This window comes from Oncorhynchus tshawytscha, linkage group LG15, assembly GCF_018296145.1.
Source record: "Oncorhynchus tshawytscha isolate Ot180627B linkage group LG15, Otsh_v2.0, whole genome shotgun sequence".
NCBI classification, from domain to species: domain Eukaryota; kingdom Metazoa; phylum Chordata; class Actinopteri; order Salmoniformes; family Salmonidae; genus Oncorhynchus; species Oncorhynchus tshawytscha.
In genome coordinates this window covers 80,272-100,000 of record NC_056443.1, presented here as the reverse complement: position 1 = coordinate 100,000, position 19,729 = coordinate 80,272, and the positions used below count along the sequence as shown (strand labels likewise).

General features: G+C 45.3%; 1 protein-coding gene across 1 annotated transcript in view; it reads right to left on the bottom strand.

Annotated features, from left to right (window-relative positions):
- Positions 1 to 19,293, bottom strand: part of LOC112267792 (protein piccolo) — a 64,066-nt gene extending 44,773 nt beyond the window's left edge. The window contains 2 exon segments of the mRNA XM_042297786.1: positions 15,178 to 16,206; positions 18,408 to 19,293. Coding sequence (XP_042153720.1) covers positions 15,178 to 16,206; positions 18,408 to 19,247 — 1,869 coding nt within the window. The 5' untranslated portion in view covers positions 19,248 to 19,293.
- Between the last annotated feature and the right edge of the window lie 436 nt (positions 19,294 to 19,729).

Here is a 19,729-nt window from a genome sequence, read left to right as displayed (position 1 = left end):
GGGAGGTGAGAGACAGCACTATATTTACTCTGAGCTAGGTGAGAGAGAACTTAGTAAAGGAGGAGAAAGGAAGACCCAGCAAAACTAGGTAGGTGGGTGTGTCCGTCTGTCTGTCTGAAGTGCTCTTCCGTTTTGCCATCTGTCCACTGAACTTTGAACCCAGTGTTATTTTGTGTGTATCAGCTTTTTGCTTCATCTTATCTTACACAGGACATTAGGTTGGTTCACTAGCTGCAGTTAAAATGGGCTTATCAGCTGGTGTGTGTGTGTCTGTGTGCTATCGGGTTTCCCCTGGCGGGTATGTCTATACAGATGGACAGGTGTGAGATGCCAGCTTGCCTGTGCTACTGGAGGCAATGAGAGAGGGATGGAGATGGGGGATCTCCTCTCCCCCTTTCAGTTTTAAAGGAGCGATAATTAAGACCCACAACAACCTGCGGTAATGAGCGGCATTAGGAGTTCGGCTGCTGTTTTTGCTTCTCTGTTTGGGGTGAGAGAGAAAGAGACTGTATCACTTTGTGACTGACAGACCTGGGATCAAACACCAAAATCATTGCAAATATACTCAACAAAAATATAAATGCAACATGTAACATGTTTGTTCCATGTTTCATGAGCTTATTTCTCTCACATTTTGGGCACACATCCCTGTTAGTGAGCATTTCTCATTTGCCAAGATAATCCATCTACCTGACAGGAGTGGCATATCAAGAAGCTGATTAAACAGCATGATCACTACACAGGTGCACTTTGTGCGTGGGTCAATAAAAGGCCACTCTAAAATCTGCAGTTTTGTCACACAACATAATGCCACAGATGTCTCAATTGCATGAGGCAGCATGCAATTGGCATGCTGACTGCAGGTTTGTCCACTAGAGCTGTTGCCAGAGAATTTAATGTTAATTTCTCTTCCATAAGCCGTCTCCAATGTCGTTTTAGAGAATTTAGCAGTACGTCAACTGGCGTCACAACCGCAGAACACATTTAACCGTGCCAGCCCAGGTCCTCCACATCCGGCTTCTTCACCTGCGGGATCATCTGCGTCCAGCCACTCGGACAGCTGATGAAACTGTGGGTTTGTACAACCGAAGAATTTCTGCACAAACAGTCAGAAACCGTCTCAGGGAAGTTCCTCTGCGTCCTCTTCGTCATAACCATGGTCTTGACCTGACTGCAGTTCGGCATCATAACCGACTTAAGTGGGGAAGTGCTCACCTTTAATGGCCACTGCCATGCTGCAGAAGTGTGCTCTTCACAGATGAATCCCGGTTTTAACTATATTGGGCAGATGGCAGACAGCGTGTATGGCATCGTGTGGGTGAGCGGTTTGCTGATGTCAACGTTGTGAACAGAGCGCCCCATAGTGGTGGGGTTATGGTATTGGCAGGCAAAAGCTATGGACAATGACCAATTGCATTTTATCAATGGCAATTTGAATGCACATATATACCGATGAGATCCTGAGGCCCAATGTCGTGCCATTCATCCGCCGCCATCACCTCATGTTTCAGCATGATAATGCACAGCCCCATGTTGCAAGGATCTGTACACAATTCCTGGAAGGTGAAAATGTCCCAGTTCTTCCATGGCCTTCAAACTCACCATACATGTCACCCATTGAGCATGTTTAGGATGCTCTGGATCGACGTGTCTGACAGTGTGTTCCAGTTCCCACCAATATCCAGCAACTTCGCAAAGCAATTTGAAGAGGAGTGGGAAACATTCCATTGGCCACAATCAACAACCTGATCAACTCTATGCGAAAGAGATGTGTCTTTCTGCATAAGGCAAATTGTGGTCAGACCAGACACCCCTACTTTCTTTTAAGGTATCTGTGACCAACAGATGCATATCTGTATTCCAGTCATGTGAAATCTATAAATTAGGGCATAATGCATTTATTTCAATTGACTGATTTCCTTATATGAACTGTATCTCAGTTAGATCTTTGAAATTGTTGCATGTTGCGTTCATATTTGTGTTCAACGTAGTTTAGCTGGGCTTGATTGATTTTGCCTGTTGGTTTGGAACCAATAGAAAAGTCCCAGGAGTCAATGCTGACAAAACTAGCCCCCTCTCCACTAGCGCTAATGCTAACAATACTAGTCTCCTCTCCCCTAACCCTAATGCTAACAAAAGTGGTTTTATACTCAATAGCTTGTTAGCATTTGATTAAAGCAGCATGTAGCTGGCACACGTACATCCTCTGTGACATGACATCCAACCCCTCCTACTGCTTTCCTCAGTCATCCTGTTCCTCCTCTCCCATCCACCTCCTCTCCTTTTTCACACTCATCCTTCTCTACCTCCGCTAATCACGTCTCTCTTCTCTTAAACATCTCCTTCAGTTTCCATCACACTCACCCTTCTCTACCTCCGCTAATCACGTCTCTCTTCTCTTAAACATCTCCCTCAGTTTCATCACACTCATCCTTCTCTACCTCCGCTAATCACGTCTCTCTTCTCTTAAATATCTCCCTCAGTTTCCATCACACTCATCCTTCTCTACCTCCGCTAATCACGTCTCTCTTCTCTTAAACATCTCCTTCAGTTTCCATCACACTCACCCTTCTCTACCTCCGCTAATCACGTCTCTCTTCTCTTAAACATCTCCTTCAGTTTCCATCACACTCACCCTTCTCTACCTCCGCTAATCACGTCTCTCTTCTCTTAAACATCTCCTTCAGTTTCCATCACACTCACCCTTCTCTACCTCCGCTAATCACGTCTCTCTTCTCTTAAACATCTCCTTCAGTTTCCATCACACTCACCCTTCTCTACCTCCGCTAATCACGTCTTTCTTCTCTTAAACATCTCCCTCAGTTTCCATCACACTCATTTTCTTCTTTCCCCTCCCCTGCCTCCTCTACCCTTTCTCCCATTCCCTTTCAACTAAAGGCTACAACTAACGCTACAATTCAAGATATTGATCAGCTTGTCAAGTTCCTAAACGCCTGTGAAAGTCTAGACCAGTCAGAAGATGTAGAATCGCTAATACCCAAATGCGTCACAGGTCCAGGTTAAGCCTCCTGCTAGACTCAAAAGCATTTTCAAAAGTGACTCTCCTTTGGAAGTGTTTTTGAGTCCAGGAGTAGGTTTAACCTGAGCATGGGAAATAAAGGTCTGCGTCTTTCACAAGTGTGTGTGTGCGTGTGTGTGTGTGTGTGTGTGTGTGTGTGTGTGTGTGTGTGTGTGTGTGTGTGTGTGTCCCTTAGTGTTGCACGGTATACCGATACTAGAACATGAAAAACGATTCTGTAATAGAACTTTTGTTACTTTCGGTACTTCTGTCAAGTCTGTCTATCAGCCCAGCTGATGCCTCCTTATAGTTCTAGAGCACCGTGCCTGTCAAGTCTGTCTATCAGCAGATGTCTCCTTATAGCTCTAGAGCACCGTGCCTGTCAAGTCTGTCTATCAGCAGATGCCTCCTTATAGTTCTAGAGCACCGTGCCTGTCAAGTCTGTCTATCAGCAGATGGCTCCTTATAGTTCTAGAGCACCGTGCCTGTCAAGTCTGTCTATCAGCAGATGCCTCCTTATAGTTCTAGAGCACCGTGCCTGTCAAGTCTGTCTATCAGCAGATGGCTCCTTATAGTTCTAGAGCACCGTGCCTGTCAAGTCTGTCTATCAACAGATGCCTCCTTATAGTTCTAGAGCACCGTGCCTGTCAAGTCTGTCTATCAGCAGATGGCTCCTTATAGTTCTAGAGCACCGTGCCTGTCAAGTCTGTCTATCAGCAGATGCCTCCTTATAGTTCTAGAGCACCGTGCCTGTCAAGTCTGTCTATCAGCAGATGTCTCCTTATAGTTCTAGAGCACCGTGCCTGTCAAGTCTGTCTATCAGCAGATGCCTCCTTATAGTTCTAGAGCACTGTGCCTGTCAAGTCTGTCTATCAACAGATGTCTCCTTATAGCTCTAGAGCACGGTGCCTGTCAAGTCTGTCTATCAGCAGATGTCTCCTTATAGCTCTAGAGCACCGTGCCTGTCAAGTCTGTCTATCAGCAGATGTCTCCTCATAGTTCTAGAGCACCGTGCCTGTCAAGTCTGTCTATCAGCAGATGTCTCCTTATAGTTCTAGAGCACCGTGCCTGTCAAGTCTGTCTATCAGCAGATGCCTCCTTATAGTTCTAGAGCACCGTGCCTATCAAGTCTGTCTATCAACAGATGTCTCCTTATAGCTCTAGAGCACCGTGCCTGTCAAGTCTGTCTATCAGCAGATGTCTCCTTATAGCTCTAGAGCACCGTGCCTGTCAAGTCTGTCTATCAGCAGATGTCTCCTCATAGTTCTAGAGCACCGTGCCTGTCAAGTCTGTCTATCAGCAGATGTCTCCTTATAGCTCTAGAGCACGGTGCCTGTCAAGTCTGTCTATCAGCAGATGTCTCCTTATAGTTCTAGAGCACCGTGCCTGTCAAGTCTGTCTATCAACAGATGTCTCCTTATAGCTCTAGAGCACCGTGCCTGTCAAGTCTGTCTATCAACTGATGTCTCCTTATAGCTCTAGAGCACGGTGCCCGCTCCACTTCCTCATTGCTAGCTCTAGAGCACGGTGCCCGCTTCACTTCCTCATTGCTAGCTCTAGAGCACGGTGCCCGCTCCACTTCCTCATTGCTAGCTCTAGAGCCCCCGCTCCACTTCCTCATTGCTAGCTCTAGAGCACGGTGCCCGCTCCACTTCCTCATTGCTAGCTCTAGAGCATGGTGCCCGCGCTAGCTCACTTCCTCACTTCCTCATTGCTAGCTCTAGAGCACGGTGCCCCACTTCCTCATTGCTAGCTCCACTTCCTCATTGCTAGCTCTAGAGCACGGTGCCCGCTCCACTTCCTCATTGCTAGCTCTAGAGCACGGTGCCCGCTCCACTTCCTCATTGCTAGCTCTAGAGCACGGTGCCCGCTCCACTTCCTCATTGCTAGCTCTAGAGCACGGTGCCCGCTCCACTTCCTCATTGCTAGCTCTAGAGCACGGTGCCCGCTCCACTTCCTCATTGCTAGCTCTAGAGCACGGTGCCCGCTCCACTTCCTCATTGCTAGCTCTAGAGCACGGTGCCCGCTCCACTTCCTCATTGCTAGCTCTAGAGCACGGTGCCCGCTCCACTTCCTCATTGCTAGCTCTAGAGCACGGTGCCCGCTCCACTGCCCGCTCCACTTCCTCATTGCATTGCTAGCTCTAGCTAGCTCTAGAGCACGGTGCCCGCTCCACTTCCTCATTGCTAGCTCTAGAGCACGGTGCCCGCTCCACTTCCTCATTGCTAGCTCTAGAGCATGGTGCCCGCTCCACTTCCTCATTGCTAGCTCTAGAGCACGGTGCCCGCTCCACTTCCTCATTGCTAGCTCTAGAGCACGGTTCCCGCTCCACTTCCTCATTGCTAGCTCTATAGCACGGTGCCCGCTCCACTTCCTCATTGCTAGCTCTAGCCTGTTCTAAGTAACCACTGAACTAACTGGGCTGCATATGCTTATGCTGTATAAAAGTTAACACACTTTAATAATGCAACACAGTAGAAATGTTGAAACTTCTAATTACTGTTCCCAAAACAATGTCCAGTACAGGCTAGAACACTACAGTGCAAGAAGATACCGGTCGTTTCCAGCGTTGTAGGCTAACTTTCCTTGCTAACTTACAGCTGAAGCCAACACCAATCACAGCCCTAGTATTTCAAAATATTGCTGATTACAAAGCTAATTGTCACCAAAAACGTAATTCATTCACTCGTTTACCCCGGCTAACATCTGCCCCAGTCAAGATCATCTTTGCTTCAGCCAAGAAAACTGACTGTGTGTGAATGACATCATGGGTCTTAAAGAGACAGCGCGCACTTTTATAAAATAAGATATTGCTTCTTTTATGCAAATGTTGTTGATCAGTACAATAAAATAAGTCACAATTGGAAGGTAAACATATTGTTTTTCATTTATAACCCCATGAAATCAACCAAAACAAGCTCAATAACTCAATGCATGAACACACTTCTATTGAATATACATTCACCTGTATTGTGAACAGGCCTAGGCTACATCTTGATTTACCCAGATGATCAATAGAGATTTACCATTCAAATAAATTATTACCATTATGCTGTTATATAGATTGGTTAAAAAAACGTGGTGAGTCATTAATGAATACATTTGAAAATCAAACATTTCAAATGAAATTGAACACACAAGATCTGTCTGGATCAAGGGCCATTCATTTAGCTAATACGTTTTTTATTTTTTGCATTGGTATCGTTTTGGTATCACTTTGGTATGAAGTATCGTGATGGTATTGAGTATTGTGATACTAAACCTGGCATTGAAGTAAAAATTCTACATGCATATGTGCCTACGTGCGTGTGTATGACATATATCTGGCAGTGTGTCTGTGTATCTATGCATCTGACATAAGCCAAAGCTGACCTGACGCAAATACAACAGCTTGCGCTATCGGAACCAGGGTCTCAGTGTGTGTCTCTGTGCATCTCCCCTCTCAATAGGACTTAACACTGGCACCTCATCGATTTCCTGGCGCCAGTATCTCTTGGCCGCAGTCGCTCACTTGGCTTGGCTAAAATATGGCTCCTAAACCTCCAATCCCTCGTAAATGTGCTGTAGATAATGAAGAATCATGACCCAGTAATAGGTCTGTATAACAGGGGGAGCTGTACCGACTAGGGCCCTGGAGGTTTGCTAACCCCATATGTCACACAGAGTAAATCACCAAACAGATAGTACAAACACTTTACTACCTGTGATGTTCAGGCAGCTTCCATTTGAAGTTGGACATTTTACACTACATAGTATTGGTCTGTGGGAAAGGCAATATTAAACACGTAAATGTACACAAACACAACTACATTCACCAGGCCTCCCATAGTCACACATATTTTATTGGGTGTATATGCTAAACTTTTCTCTCTTCCTAAGACTCACACACCTCCATGGTCAAGAGAGAGAGAGAGAGAGAGCGAGAGAGAGAGAGATGATTTCCCATGGCGCCCTGTAGTTGCTTGTATCCTCAGTAGCTCTTTTGTAGCTCAGGCTATTTTTGTCCATTTCTGTCCTCGGGGCAAGTGATGGGAGTGAGAGTGACGGTAGTGTATACAGAGACAGAGACACACACACAGAGGGACGCTCAAAGACACACACACACAGAGGGACGCTCAAAGACACACACACACACAGAGGGACGAATAAAGACACACACACACACAGGGACGCTCAAAGACACACACACACAGAGGGACGCTCAAAGACACACACACACAGAGGGACGCACAAAGACACACACACACATACATGGAACTCAGTTCTACTGTATACAGCAGACTTGGCTGGAATGGTGGATTAATGAGGCTGAGAGAGAGAGAGAGAGAGAGAGAGAGATGCTTCTGTTAACACTGCACAAGGCTGTGTGTGTGTATCTCTATGTGTGTGTCTGTGTACAGTATTGATGCGTTCCATTTGTCTGTGTGTGTTTCTGTGTGTGTATCTCTGAATGTGTGTATTTCTTTGTCTCTGTGTGCGTCAATCTGTGTGCATCTCTGTATATATGTACAGTTGCAGTTGGATGTTTACATACACCTTAGCCAACTACATTTAAAATCAATTTTTCACAATTCATGACATTTAATCCTATCAAAAATTCCCTGTCTTTGATCAGTTAGGATCACCACCTTACTTTTAGAATGTGAAATGTCAGAATAATAGTTGAGAGAATTATTTCTTTCATCTTTTATTTCTTTTATCACATTCCCAGTGGGTCAGAAATTTACATACACTCAATTAGTATTTGGTAGCATTGCCTTTAAATTGTTTAACTTGGGTCATAATTTTAGGGTTTGCGGGTTTGTGATGGCCACTCAAATTCCTTGACTTTGTTGTCCTTAAGCCATTTTGCCACAAGTTTGGAAGTATGCTTGGGGTCATTGTCCATTTGAAAGACCCATTTGCGACCAAGCTTTACCTTCCTGACTGATGTCTTGAGATGTTGCTTCAATATATCCACATAATTTTCCTTCCTCATGAGGACATCTATTTTGTGAAGTGCACCAGTCCCTCCAGCAGCAAAGCACCCCGACAACATAATGCTGCCACCCCCGTGCATCACGGTTGGGATGTTGTTCTTCGGCTTGCAAGCCTCCCCCTTTTTCCTCCAAACATAACGATGGTCATTATGGCTAAACAGTTCTATTTTTATTTCATCAAACCAGAGGACATTTGTACGAAAAGTACGAAAAAAAAGTACGATCTTCGTCCCCATGTGCAGTTGCAAACCGTAGTCTGGCTTTTTAAAGGCGGTTTTGGAGCAGTGGCTTCTTCCCTGCTGAGCGGCCTTTCAGGTTGTATCGATATAGGACTCGTTTTACTGTGGATATAGATACTTTTGTACCTGTTTCCTCCAGCATCCTCACAAGGTCCTTTGCTGTTGTTGTGGGATTGATTTGCACTTTTCGCACCAAAGTACGTTCATCTCTAGGAGACAGAACACGTCCCCTTCCTGAGCGGTATGACAGCTGCGTGGTCCCATGGTGGTTATACTTGCATACTATTGTTTGTACAGATGAACGTGGTACCTTCAGGTGTTTAGAAATTGCTCCCAAGGATGAACCAGACTTGTGGAGGTCCACAATTTTTTTTCTGAGGTCTTGGCTGATTTCTTTTGATTTTCCCATGATGTCAAACAAAGAGGCACTGACTTTGAAGGTAGGCCTTGAAATACATCCACAGGTACACCTCCAATTGACTCAAATGATGTCAATTAGCCGATCAGAAGCTTCTAAAGCCATGACATCATTTTATGGAATTTTCCAAGCTGTTTAAAGGCACAGTCAACTTAATGTATGTATGTATGTATGTATGTATGTATGTATGTATGTAATGTATGTATGTATGTATGTATGTATGTATGTATGTATGTATGTATGTATGTATGTATATATGTATGTATGTATGTATGTATGTATGTATGTATGTATGTATGTATGTATGTATGTATGTATGTATGTATGTATGTATGTGTATGTATGTATGTATGTATGTATGTAGCCAATAGAAGACATTCCTGTTCATATGCTAGCGGTGTGGGCTGAAGCAGGCTCACAGTGTGGGAGGCAGTGTGGGCACCAACCTGAAATTAATAAGGAGACTACAGGAAACACCACACAAAGCCAAGAAATAGAGGTGTGTGTGTGTTTGTCCAGCCAAAATAACACAGACAGTGAGCAGATCATTCAGGGCAGAGGAAACAGGTGGGGCTGTGTGTGTGTGTGTGTGTGTGTGTGTGTGTGTGTGTGTGTGTGTGTGTGTGTGTGTGTGTGTGTGTGTGTGTGTGTGTGTGTGTGTGTGTCTGTGTCTGTGTCTGTGTGTGTCTGTGTGTGTGTGTGTGTGTGTGTCTGTGTCTGTGTCTGTGTGTGTGTGTGTGTGTGTGTGTGTGTGTGTGTGTGTGTGTGTGTGTGTGTGTGTGTGTGTGTGTGTGTGTGTGTGTGTGTGTGTGTGTGTGTGTGTGTGTGTGTGTGTGTGTGTGTGTGTGTGTGTGTGTGTGTGTGTGTGTGTGTGTGTGTGTGTGTGTGTGTGTGTGTGTGTGTGTGTGTGTGTGTGTGTGTGTGTGTGTGTGTGTGTGTGTGTGTGTGTGTGTGTGTGTGTGTGTGTCTGTGTGTGTGTGTGTCTGTGTGTCTGTGTGTCTGTGTCTGTGTCTGTGTGTGTGTGTGTGTGTGTGTGTGTGTGTGTGTGTGTGTGTGTGTGTGTGTGTGTGTGTGTGTGTGTGTGTGTGTGTGTGTGTGTGTGTGTGTGTGTGTGTGTGTGTGTGTGTGTGTGTGTGTGTGTGTGTGTGTGTGTGTGTGTGTGTGTGTGTGTGTGTGTGTGTGTGTGTGTGTGTGTGTGTGTGTGTGTGTGTGTGTGTGTGTGTGTGTGTGTGTGTGTGTGTGTGTGTGTGTGTGTGTGTGTGTGTGTGTGTGTGTGTGTGTGTGTGTGTGTGTGTGTGTGTGTGTGTGTGTCTGTGTCTGTGTCTGTGTGTGTGTGTGTGTGTGTGTGTGTGTGTGTGTGTGTGTGTGTGTGTGTGTGTGTGTGTGAGAGAGAGAATATAGGGCCGGGACGATACCAGTATTGCGATACCTGTTATTATCATGGCAAGGAAACAAAACTAAGCGGATTTAACTCCTTTATGAAAACAAGCACCTTTCTGTTGTCATCCATAGTCCCATTTTATTTATTTTCCAAGGTATAGAACACATTATTTTCCATACAGCAGGTTTTTAAAGGACCAACGAGTATGTTCTGCTTTGTGTTTCCATTTTTGCCATGGAAACAATATCATCACAACCCTACTAGTATATGAGTTGGCTCTGACTCAACCTAACCTGGAGCAGATGGACAACCAAAATAACACCTTGGGGACACCTAACCACAGGTGTACCCAGCTGACCACAGGTGTACCCAGCTAACCACAGGTGTACCCAGCTGACCACAGGAGTACCCAGCTGACCACAGGTGTACCCAGCTGACCACAGGTGTACCCAGCTGACCACAGGTGTACAGCCATTCATTTATCCAGGATGAATAATGTCACATCGTATTGGTCCTGTAGACCTATTTGTAAACAAACACAATCTGCCTCAGATAAATACATATTTATCTTAGATTTGATGGCCAGATAGAAAAGTCGAATGTTGGATCATGAACCTAAATGTTGGATTCAGCTTCCCCATGATGGTGATGGTCTCTACTATAAAGTATAATGAATTATATCATATGACTATAGCATGTTCATTGTCTCTGTATGTTGACACAAAGACATATCTGTGAGGTTGTCCACAGAGCAGCCTTTGGAAATGGCTTAGTCCAGTGAATGTTGTAGCTCAGGTGTCATGGTTCCTCTCCCTAGGTTATATAATATAATTCTGACAAGGGCCTTGGATGCTGTCTGATGTGAGCAACAAGGCAGCCTCCTACAGTAGTGTCTGCATCGCAGCAGTCTCATACGTTACTGAGTGGACTATAAATATACTATAACAAAAATGATTTGAAATGAATAAACTGCATATTGTTATTCTAACACACCTGATTAAACTAGTCCACTAATCACCAAGCCATTGAGGTGTGTTAGTGCTGGGCTGGAACAAAAATGACAGGGAAGAGGTTTTAAAGTGTTGTGCTGGGCAGAAGCCATTTCAGAGACAGAATCAATGTATTTTATGCTTGGGGAGAGCAAGAGTAAATATTGTCAAACAGTAGAGGCAGAACAGGAGAGGCAGAACAGTAGAGACAGAACAGTAGAGCTAGAACAGTAGAGGCAGAACAGTAGAGGCAGAACAGTAGAGCCAGAACAGAAGAGCCAGAACAGTAGATGCAGAACAGTAGAGCCAGAACAGCCAGAGATCCTTGAGAACAACATCTAAACTACTAAATAACAACTTTGATTTGATTTGATCAGCTGATGGGTAGAAGAGAAATAAAAAGAGGGAGAGAGAGAGGGACAGAAAACAAAATGAAAGAGACAGTAAGAGAGAGAGAGGGACAGAAAACAAAATGAAAGAGACAGTAAGAGAGAGAGAGGGACAGAAAACAAAATGAAAGAAACAGTAAGAGAGAGAGAGGGACAGAAAACAAAATGAAAGAGACAGTAAGAGAGTGAGAGGGACAGAAAACAAAATGAAAGAGAGTAAAAGAGAGAGAGGGACAGAAAACAAAATGAAAGAGACAGTAAGAGAGAGAGAGGGACAGAAAACAAAATGAAAGAGACAGTAAGAGAGAGAGAGGGACAGAAAACAAAATGAAAGAGACAGTAGGAGAGAGAGGGACAGAAAACAAAATGAAAGAGACAGTAGGAGAGAGAGAGGGACAGAAAACAAAATGAAAGAGACAGTAAGAGAAAGAGAGGGACAGAAAACAAAAAGAGACAGTAAAAGACAGAAAACAAAATGTAAGAGAGAGAGAGAGGGACAGAAAACAAAATGAAAGAGACAGTAAGAGAGAGAGAGGGACAGAAAACAAAATGAAAGAGACAGTAAGAGAGAGAGAGGGACAGAAAACAAAATGAAAGAGACAGTAGGAGAGAGAGAGGGACAGAACACAAAATGAAAGAGACAGTAAGAGAGAGAGAAAACAAAATGGAGACAGAGAGACAGAAGCTAGGTTCCCATCCATTTGTCAAAAGATTTCCAAGAAAATATTCTAATATTCGGACAAAAAAAAGGAATTATAATCCACTGGTCTAATGTCATTTGTTTGATCAACATTTAGGAAAGGTTCCCGTCAATGGTTCCATCAGGCCTGTTTTCAGTTTATTATCTGATATGTACAGTTCTTTACTCAAATAAACATGAAAACAGAGAAAAGAACAGAGATAATAACAGAAGAGAGAGAGAGAGAGAGAGAGAGGCTCATATTGAGGAAGGTTAAGGGACACCTCTTCTGACTGGGACAGGCTTCCTGATGCCCTTTAAATCCTTTTAAGAAGCAGAGATTACTTTTTCTACAGCTCGCCTACACAGCAAGCAACACACAACACACACCAAACAAACACCAACACACAGATAAATGCTCCTTCAGATTCAATGCAATGCATGCACCAACCCCCACACATACACACAACCCCTAAACACACACACACACACACACAAACACACACAAAAATACACATGAACAAATACACACAAACAAATCCTCAGCTCGGAGCAAGTGTTGGGAGAGTGACAGAGGCAAGGCATGTCTGCTGACGAAGCAGAGAAAAGGGTGGATGAGTCAGTGTACTGAGGTAGGTAGACTGGGGCAGGAGCAGCCTCGTTCACATGGCCATCCAGCACCATGCTCTGTCCTAGACCAATGACTCACATCATCTATCTATTCCTCTTCATCACAAAGGACTCAGGGCTCTATGTAGCTCTCCGTCAATCAACAAGTTCAGTTTCATGAAGCATCCTTGAATGGATTGGATCAGATTAGATGCATGTCTGGTTGGGTTGAATTGAATTTCAGCTCAGTTAAAATCAGGTTTGGGATCGAAATTTAACATGTATAAATCAGGAAATTAGGACTTTTTCAATTAGTATGTTTTTCAGTGAACCTTTTCAATCCATGATCAGAATGTCCTATTCATTCTCGACTGAGTAAAGATGAATTTCCATAGTCCCTGAAACATGATGGTATTTCATCTCTGTCGGTTATACTCCGCACCTGGGTTGTGTTCATAATTGCACACTGTCACAAAGCGTTTTGCATTGGAAATGAAAATCAGCATTTCTTATTGGACAAGTCCAGCTAGTCCCTCACTATTTCAGTCAGTTTTCTTCCGTTTGGTGCCTAATGAACACAACCCTGATTTTGAGCACAACAAGTATATTGGTTGCAGTGTTAAGACACACTGGTCCAGAGACACCTAATCTTTGGCTCATTAGGCCGTCTAAGAGCATAATCACATAGGATGCTGATCTCCCCAATGTAATTACACATTTCCCGTGCCTTGGACTTCATTTGAGGAATACACTGCTCCTCATTACTGCCAAAGATGGGTCAGTACGACAACACAGCGATACATACCAGTCTATGATATTGGAAGCATTTTATATTGAGTTGACCTGTGTAGTCCAGAGGCCGTAACCTGAGGGCCTTTGCTCCTCTAGGAGCTAAAATTAGTAGGTAAAGTAAGTGCCACCTGTGTAGTAATGAGGTAGTTACACTAGTAACAACCTTAGGGTACATAGTAGTATGTAGTAACTAGCTGTCTAAGCCAACACAAAGATACATGAGGATCTACCTCTATTTTAACTGTCCTTTGAAGTACTGTATGACATCACAGTGTATGTGTTTCTACATACAATAATGTTAAATAAACCTAAACGTAAATGATGAACTCCACGGGAAAATGGAGAGCCATTTCAGTGACGTTGTTTCATAATGGAGTGGCGGCCATCTTGTCGGGCGTGGTGGTGGAGTCATGGTTCTCACCGTGTGACAAGGAGTTAGACTGCCTAATCTCCCCGGAACACCTTAAATAGACCAGTAGCGTGATTAGTAAGGGAACTGGCCACGCGCTACACCGCTAAACACTAAACTACCTACTAGCATAGGGAAGCTAGCATGTGAAGCTACGCCAAACCTGCCATCGCGTGAGCTCAACTATACCTGCTTTCAACACGTTCACTGCTTTGACTCAAGGTTGAACAACTTACACTGTGAGTAGCTCCTAAGCCGAGCCAGACATGGTCGATAACAAAGACAATCTAGTCACAGTTCAACCAAACTTGCTATTATAATTGAGAAACCAACGCTACCCGTATTACACCCTATTGACCTGTCAACCAAAATATACAGCAGTTACACAGTGGACAAGCATTAAGTCGGCTACTGCTGTATTTTCCCATCACAATACTGTTTGACAGTGAGCTTTGATCCGCTGAACTGAATGAAATTCTGTGCAGTTCTTCCATTAATATAATTTGATGACCCCATAAACCATCTGTTCTTGGGAACTGAATGTAAGTGATGTATGTTAATTCAGCGTCAATGGGACACGCCAGTAATAACACTTTATAACCTCCTAGGAAGATGAGAAATTAAAGAGTATTTGGTCCCTATGACCACACGACACACACACACACACACACACACACACACACACACACACACACACACACACACACACACACACACACACACACACGCACGCACACACACACACACACACGCACGCACACACACACACCACACACTCTTAGATTACAGAGTCAAGTGCCAGCCTTTTGAAGTGTAAATGTCGCTCAATAATGAGATGGCCATTTAAATGGCATTCATTTAGCCTTATTAACCTAGCCCCACAATGGCTTAGAGTTAGACTACAGGGCAGCTAGGAGGCTAGGGAAAGCTAAACGCATCAACCACAAACCACTCCCTCAAAGGTCAAACATGTGCAGCAGTCATGACCACCAAGACCGTGACCAACGTTCAGGTTCACTTATGGTAAGAGGGGTACCTTTAAACAAAGTGTCAATATTTGTGTCCTGATTACAATTGGAAGATATAGAAACCAAATTGACTGCAGACGTGGTTTTTATATAGCCAGTGAGTGACTGAACAACATGGAGTGTACAGAAGACTGTAGCCCTAACCCACCTACTGTAACAATGGAAACGGCTGAAATCCTTGTATGGTTTGTGTACCTTTCAGAACTGTTTATATTTTAGCAGTAGTGAAAGCTGTACTGGTCTTACCTCACCAAGATGAGGTGTGGGGTTGAAGCCACACAGGTTGCACACACTCTTCTTGCACTCAGTGCAGTTACTGTAGTTAGGGGGGTCTGCTGATTCAACGTTCAGCTCCACCTTACACAGAGGACAGTTTTCCTGGGCCCCCGAGCCTGTGGCCGTAGTAAGCGGCTCCCCTGCTTTCAGAGGCTCCACGGAGGGATCTGCTTCTATGGACTTTTGGTCCTTCAGCAGGGAGACGGCACGTTTGGGGGCCTTCTTGGAGGCAGGTGGGGTGTCAGGGCTGTCTGAGTCGGGGGGGGACCCGGGAGCGGAGAAGGGAGAGTCCGGGGGAGAACCGAGGGGAGAACCGGGGGCAGAGAAGGGGGAGTCTGGGGGAGAGCCGGCAGGAGAACCGGCAGGAGAATCGGCAGGAGAACCAGCTTTCTCATCCACAGAGTCCACAGAGTCGGTGGTCATGAGGTTGGTGGCCGAGCTCAAGATAGACGAGCCAAAGCCAAACATCTGTGAGGCAGCCGCCGGGGGCTTGGCTGTCTCAGTAAAACTACCGAACCCGCTGAACATCTTTCCCGTCACCGACTCTGCTGTTTTTTGGGTAGCAGCAGCGGCTTTGGCCCGATCAGGTTTGGCTGATCCAGTGAACCCACCAAAGCCACTGAACATTGTTCCCGTGATGGACTCGGCCGCCTGGGAGGCAGCGGCTGGAGGCTTGGCCACATCGGTGAGCCCCCCTAGGCTGATGCCCCCCAGGCCCCCGAAGAAGCTGGACTCCTGTTTACCTTTGGCCGGTGAGGGCTGGGGGCTGCCTTTCGGGGAAGATGAGCCGGGGGATTTCTGTTTGGGCGTGGTTGGAGGGGTTAAGCCTCTGTCGGAGATGCTCTGCTGCTTAATCAGTAGATTGGGCTTCTTGCCATCTTTTCCAGGGTCTTTCCTTGAGGGTGAAGGAGGGGCAGAGCCCTTGCCCATCATAGGAGGGTCATCCATACCCCCCATAGCCCTCTGCATCTGGCAGTTGAGACACAGCCACTCTTTACCCTGAAAAGATACAAAACATGGTCAGACACACATACGACACACACATATACACACATGTACTGTATGGCCGGGACAGTACCAGTATCGCGATACTCATTAGTAACGTGGCAAGGTAACAAAACACAAAGCGGATTTAACTTTTTAGGAAAACAGCCCAAATGTTGGAAACAAATACCATTATGTTGTCACCCAGAGTGACATTTATTTAATTTCCATGTTATAGTACACAATATTTTACATAAGGCAGATTTTTAAAGGACCAAACAGTATGTTCTGCTTTGTATTTTTATATTTGCCATGAAAACAGGTACACACACACACGCACATGCACACAATGACACGCACGTGCACACACGCGCACACACACACACACACATACACACACACACACAAACACGCCCACACACACACACACACACACACACACACACACACACACACACACACACACACACACACACACACACACACACACACACACACACACAATCCTTTCCTTTAAGTGAAACATCACAGTAATTTAGAGAAAAAAAAAACTTAATTAGTAAATTTCAATAACATGATTCTCTTTTCACACTGTAAATTGTTTTTCGCTCAGTTCATGAGGGATTTAAAAGCAAATTGAATGATTTATACTAATTATGTGTTGCAGTAACGGGAGCTGTATTTGCAGATCGTGGCAATTTGCAGAACCACCATTAAATGTACTATTTGACAAGGCTACATTACAAATGGAATATTTCTCTAATTTGAGGCAAAAAAAATCATCATTACAAACCATTTTATTTGTTTAATTTGAGATGTTTATTGGTTGATTCATTCTTGAAATATAAGAAAAGTACTCTGATGAAAGTAGATGCATTTCATGGTTAGTTAGAAATGGGAAACAACTGTATTGATGCATCTGTAACACTTTATAAATATATCATTAGATATTCATACTGATTTCCTACATGATATATACTGTATGTTTGTTCTAAAGATGGAGTTTCGTCACATATCCTGACAACTAGCTTAGCTACAGTGTAATGTTTTTGTTCACTACACAGGACATGGCCTTGGTTACCATTGTCTACAACAAGAAACCCTACAAAAGAGGACAATATTGACATGGTTACTTTCAGTGTCTTCTTGCATAGAACAACACTCACATTTCCGTTCCCTCTTTGTGATTACCATGCTCAATAATTCTACCCCAGAAAAAGAGATGCAAAATATGACCACTTTGTGATTCTGCTGTTTTATCTGATAGCGTGTGCAAAGATATTATTTTTTGAGAGGGGCACTGATGACCAAATCATTGAATTCATTATTTGTATTGTATTTTCTGTATATCTATAATAAATACCTTATATGGATAACTATCAGATCACCTGCCCCCCTCAGTTTCAACAGGCATCATGCCTCGGGGGTGCATGGCTCGGGTGGTTGGTTACTGAAACCTGACATTGGCCGGTGGTTGGAGGCTTCCTGTGCCCATGACATGAGTCACCTTGATAGCTTCCCCACTGTCCATATGGCCCCTCTGTTCCTCAAGCTGTGTGGCGTTAATATGAGGGGCATTTCCAGAGCTAGGCCTGACTGCATGGGCATCTCTGGAACGCTAAATGCTTAAAGGCTAATGCTAAAAAGGCTAATGCTGAAAAGCTCATGCTAAAAAGGCTCATGCTAAAAATGCTAATGCTAAAAATGCCAATGCTTAAAAACTATCGCTCGGCTTCTTTAGATATGAGAATTAACTGTTGGTTTTGATTGATTCACCTTTTTTTTATGTATATTTTGTACTGTAATGGTGTACTGTGCTTCTCTTGTGAAGTTGAAATGTCATTTAGACATTTAGACATTTAGACATGCTGGGTGAATTTTGTACTCATAAACAGAAACAGAAACCGAAAACTGAAACTAATTCAAGGCATACGTTAGTAGACATTTATTTGAATGAAGTGTCTGATACATCTGAGACAGAATGTGATGTGAAAAAAACACCATATAATAGACCCTCAGTCAGCACAAACTACAGTACAAATACATTTTAAGGGTAAGCGAGAGAGCGAGAGAGAGAGAGGAACAGCGACAAAGGAAGTGTGGGAAAATGGAAATACGGTGGAGAGAGAGAGAAAGGGTACTATAAATATATACCAGAGAACAGGAGAAAGAGAGATAGGAAGAAAGCAAGCTAGAGAGAGAGGGCATTCTCTTACCTCCGAGTCTGGGGGGCTGAATCCACATAGGCTGCACACCTGGTTCTTACACATGGTACAGTTGCTGAAGTTGGGCGGCTCCTTGGAGCCCACGTTGAGCTGGGTACTCTTGCACAGCGGACACAACCCACCTCCAGGTGGTTTACCAGGGCCTTGTGGACCAGGGGGACCCCCAGCTTTAGCTGGCCCGCCTGACTGTGCACCGGGGCCAGGGGGTCCTTGCTGCCCAGGGGGCCCTTGACCGGGGCCAGGGGGTCTAGGTCCTTGCTGCCCAGGGGGGACTTGACCAGGTGGCCTGGGCCCTTGCTGCCCAGGGGGCCCTTGTCCGGAGACAGGGGGTCTGGGTCCTTGCTGGCCAGGGGGTCCTTGACCAGGTGGTCTGGGCCCTTGCTGCCCGGGGGGTCTGGGCCCTTGTCCGGGGCCAGGGGTTCTGGGCCCTTGCTGCCCAGGGGGTCCTTGACCAGCGGCTCTGGGCCCTTGCTGCCCAGGGGGTCTGGGCCCTTGTCCGGGGCCAGGGGTTCTGGGCCCTTGCTGCCCAAGGGGTCCTTGACCAGTGGGTCTGGGCCCTTGCTGCCCAGGGGGTCTGGGCCCTTGTCCGGGGCCAGGGGGTCTTGGCCCCCCCTGCTGGGGGCCCTTGCTGCCTGGCCCTGGGGGCCCACCTTGGGGCTTCTCTCCAGGCTTTTCTTCCTTGTCAAACAGGCCAAATGAGGGCATGTTGACCCCGGAGCCCATGGAGGTGACCTCGGAGGACATTGAGGACATTCCAGAGGACACCTGGGAGGTCATGGACGAGACAGCATTAAGTGGGTTGGCCCCACTCAGGAAGCTGGAGCCAAACATGCCTGTTTTCTTCTCTGGGTCCTTAGGCTCCTGCCTGAATCGGGACTCTAAGAGGCTGAGGGACGAGGACTGCGGCCAGGGGCCGGCCTGCCAGTGGGGCCCTCTCCAAACGCATCTACGGTGCGACTCTTGCTAAGCCGAACAGAGGGTCCAACTCCTGGCTGCTGGGGCCGCTGCTGAACATCTGCCTCCGAGGGCCTGAGAGAGAGAGTGTGAGAAACAAACAAACAAACAAACAAAGAAGAGTCATTTGGCAGTACAAATGGAAATAGATGATGTGTATACATTTCAATACTCTGTGACTTCCTTTCATTTCCTCCTTTCCTTAATCTGTACTGATGTGACAGAGCTGGAAAGGTGAAAGCAAATTGCCATAGGCTTCCACCATGTTGTTGCATTTTCAGATCAGCGAAGAGGAAGGAGAGGAGACAAGGAGGGGAAGCTACTTTACACTATCAAATGGCTGATATTTGCCGGTTGCC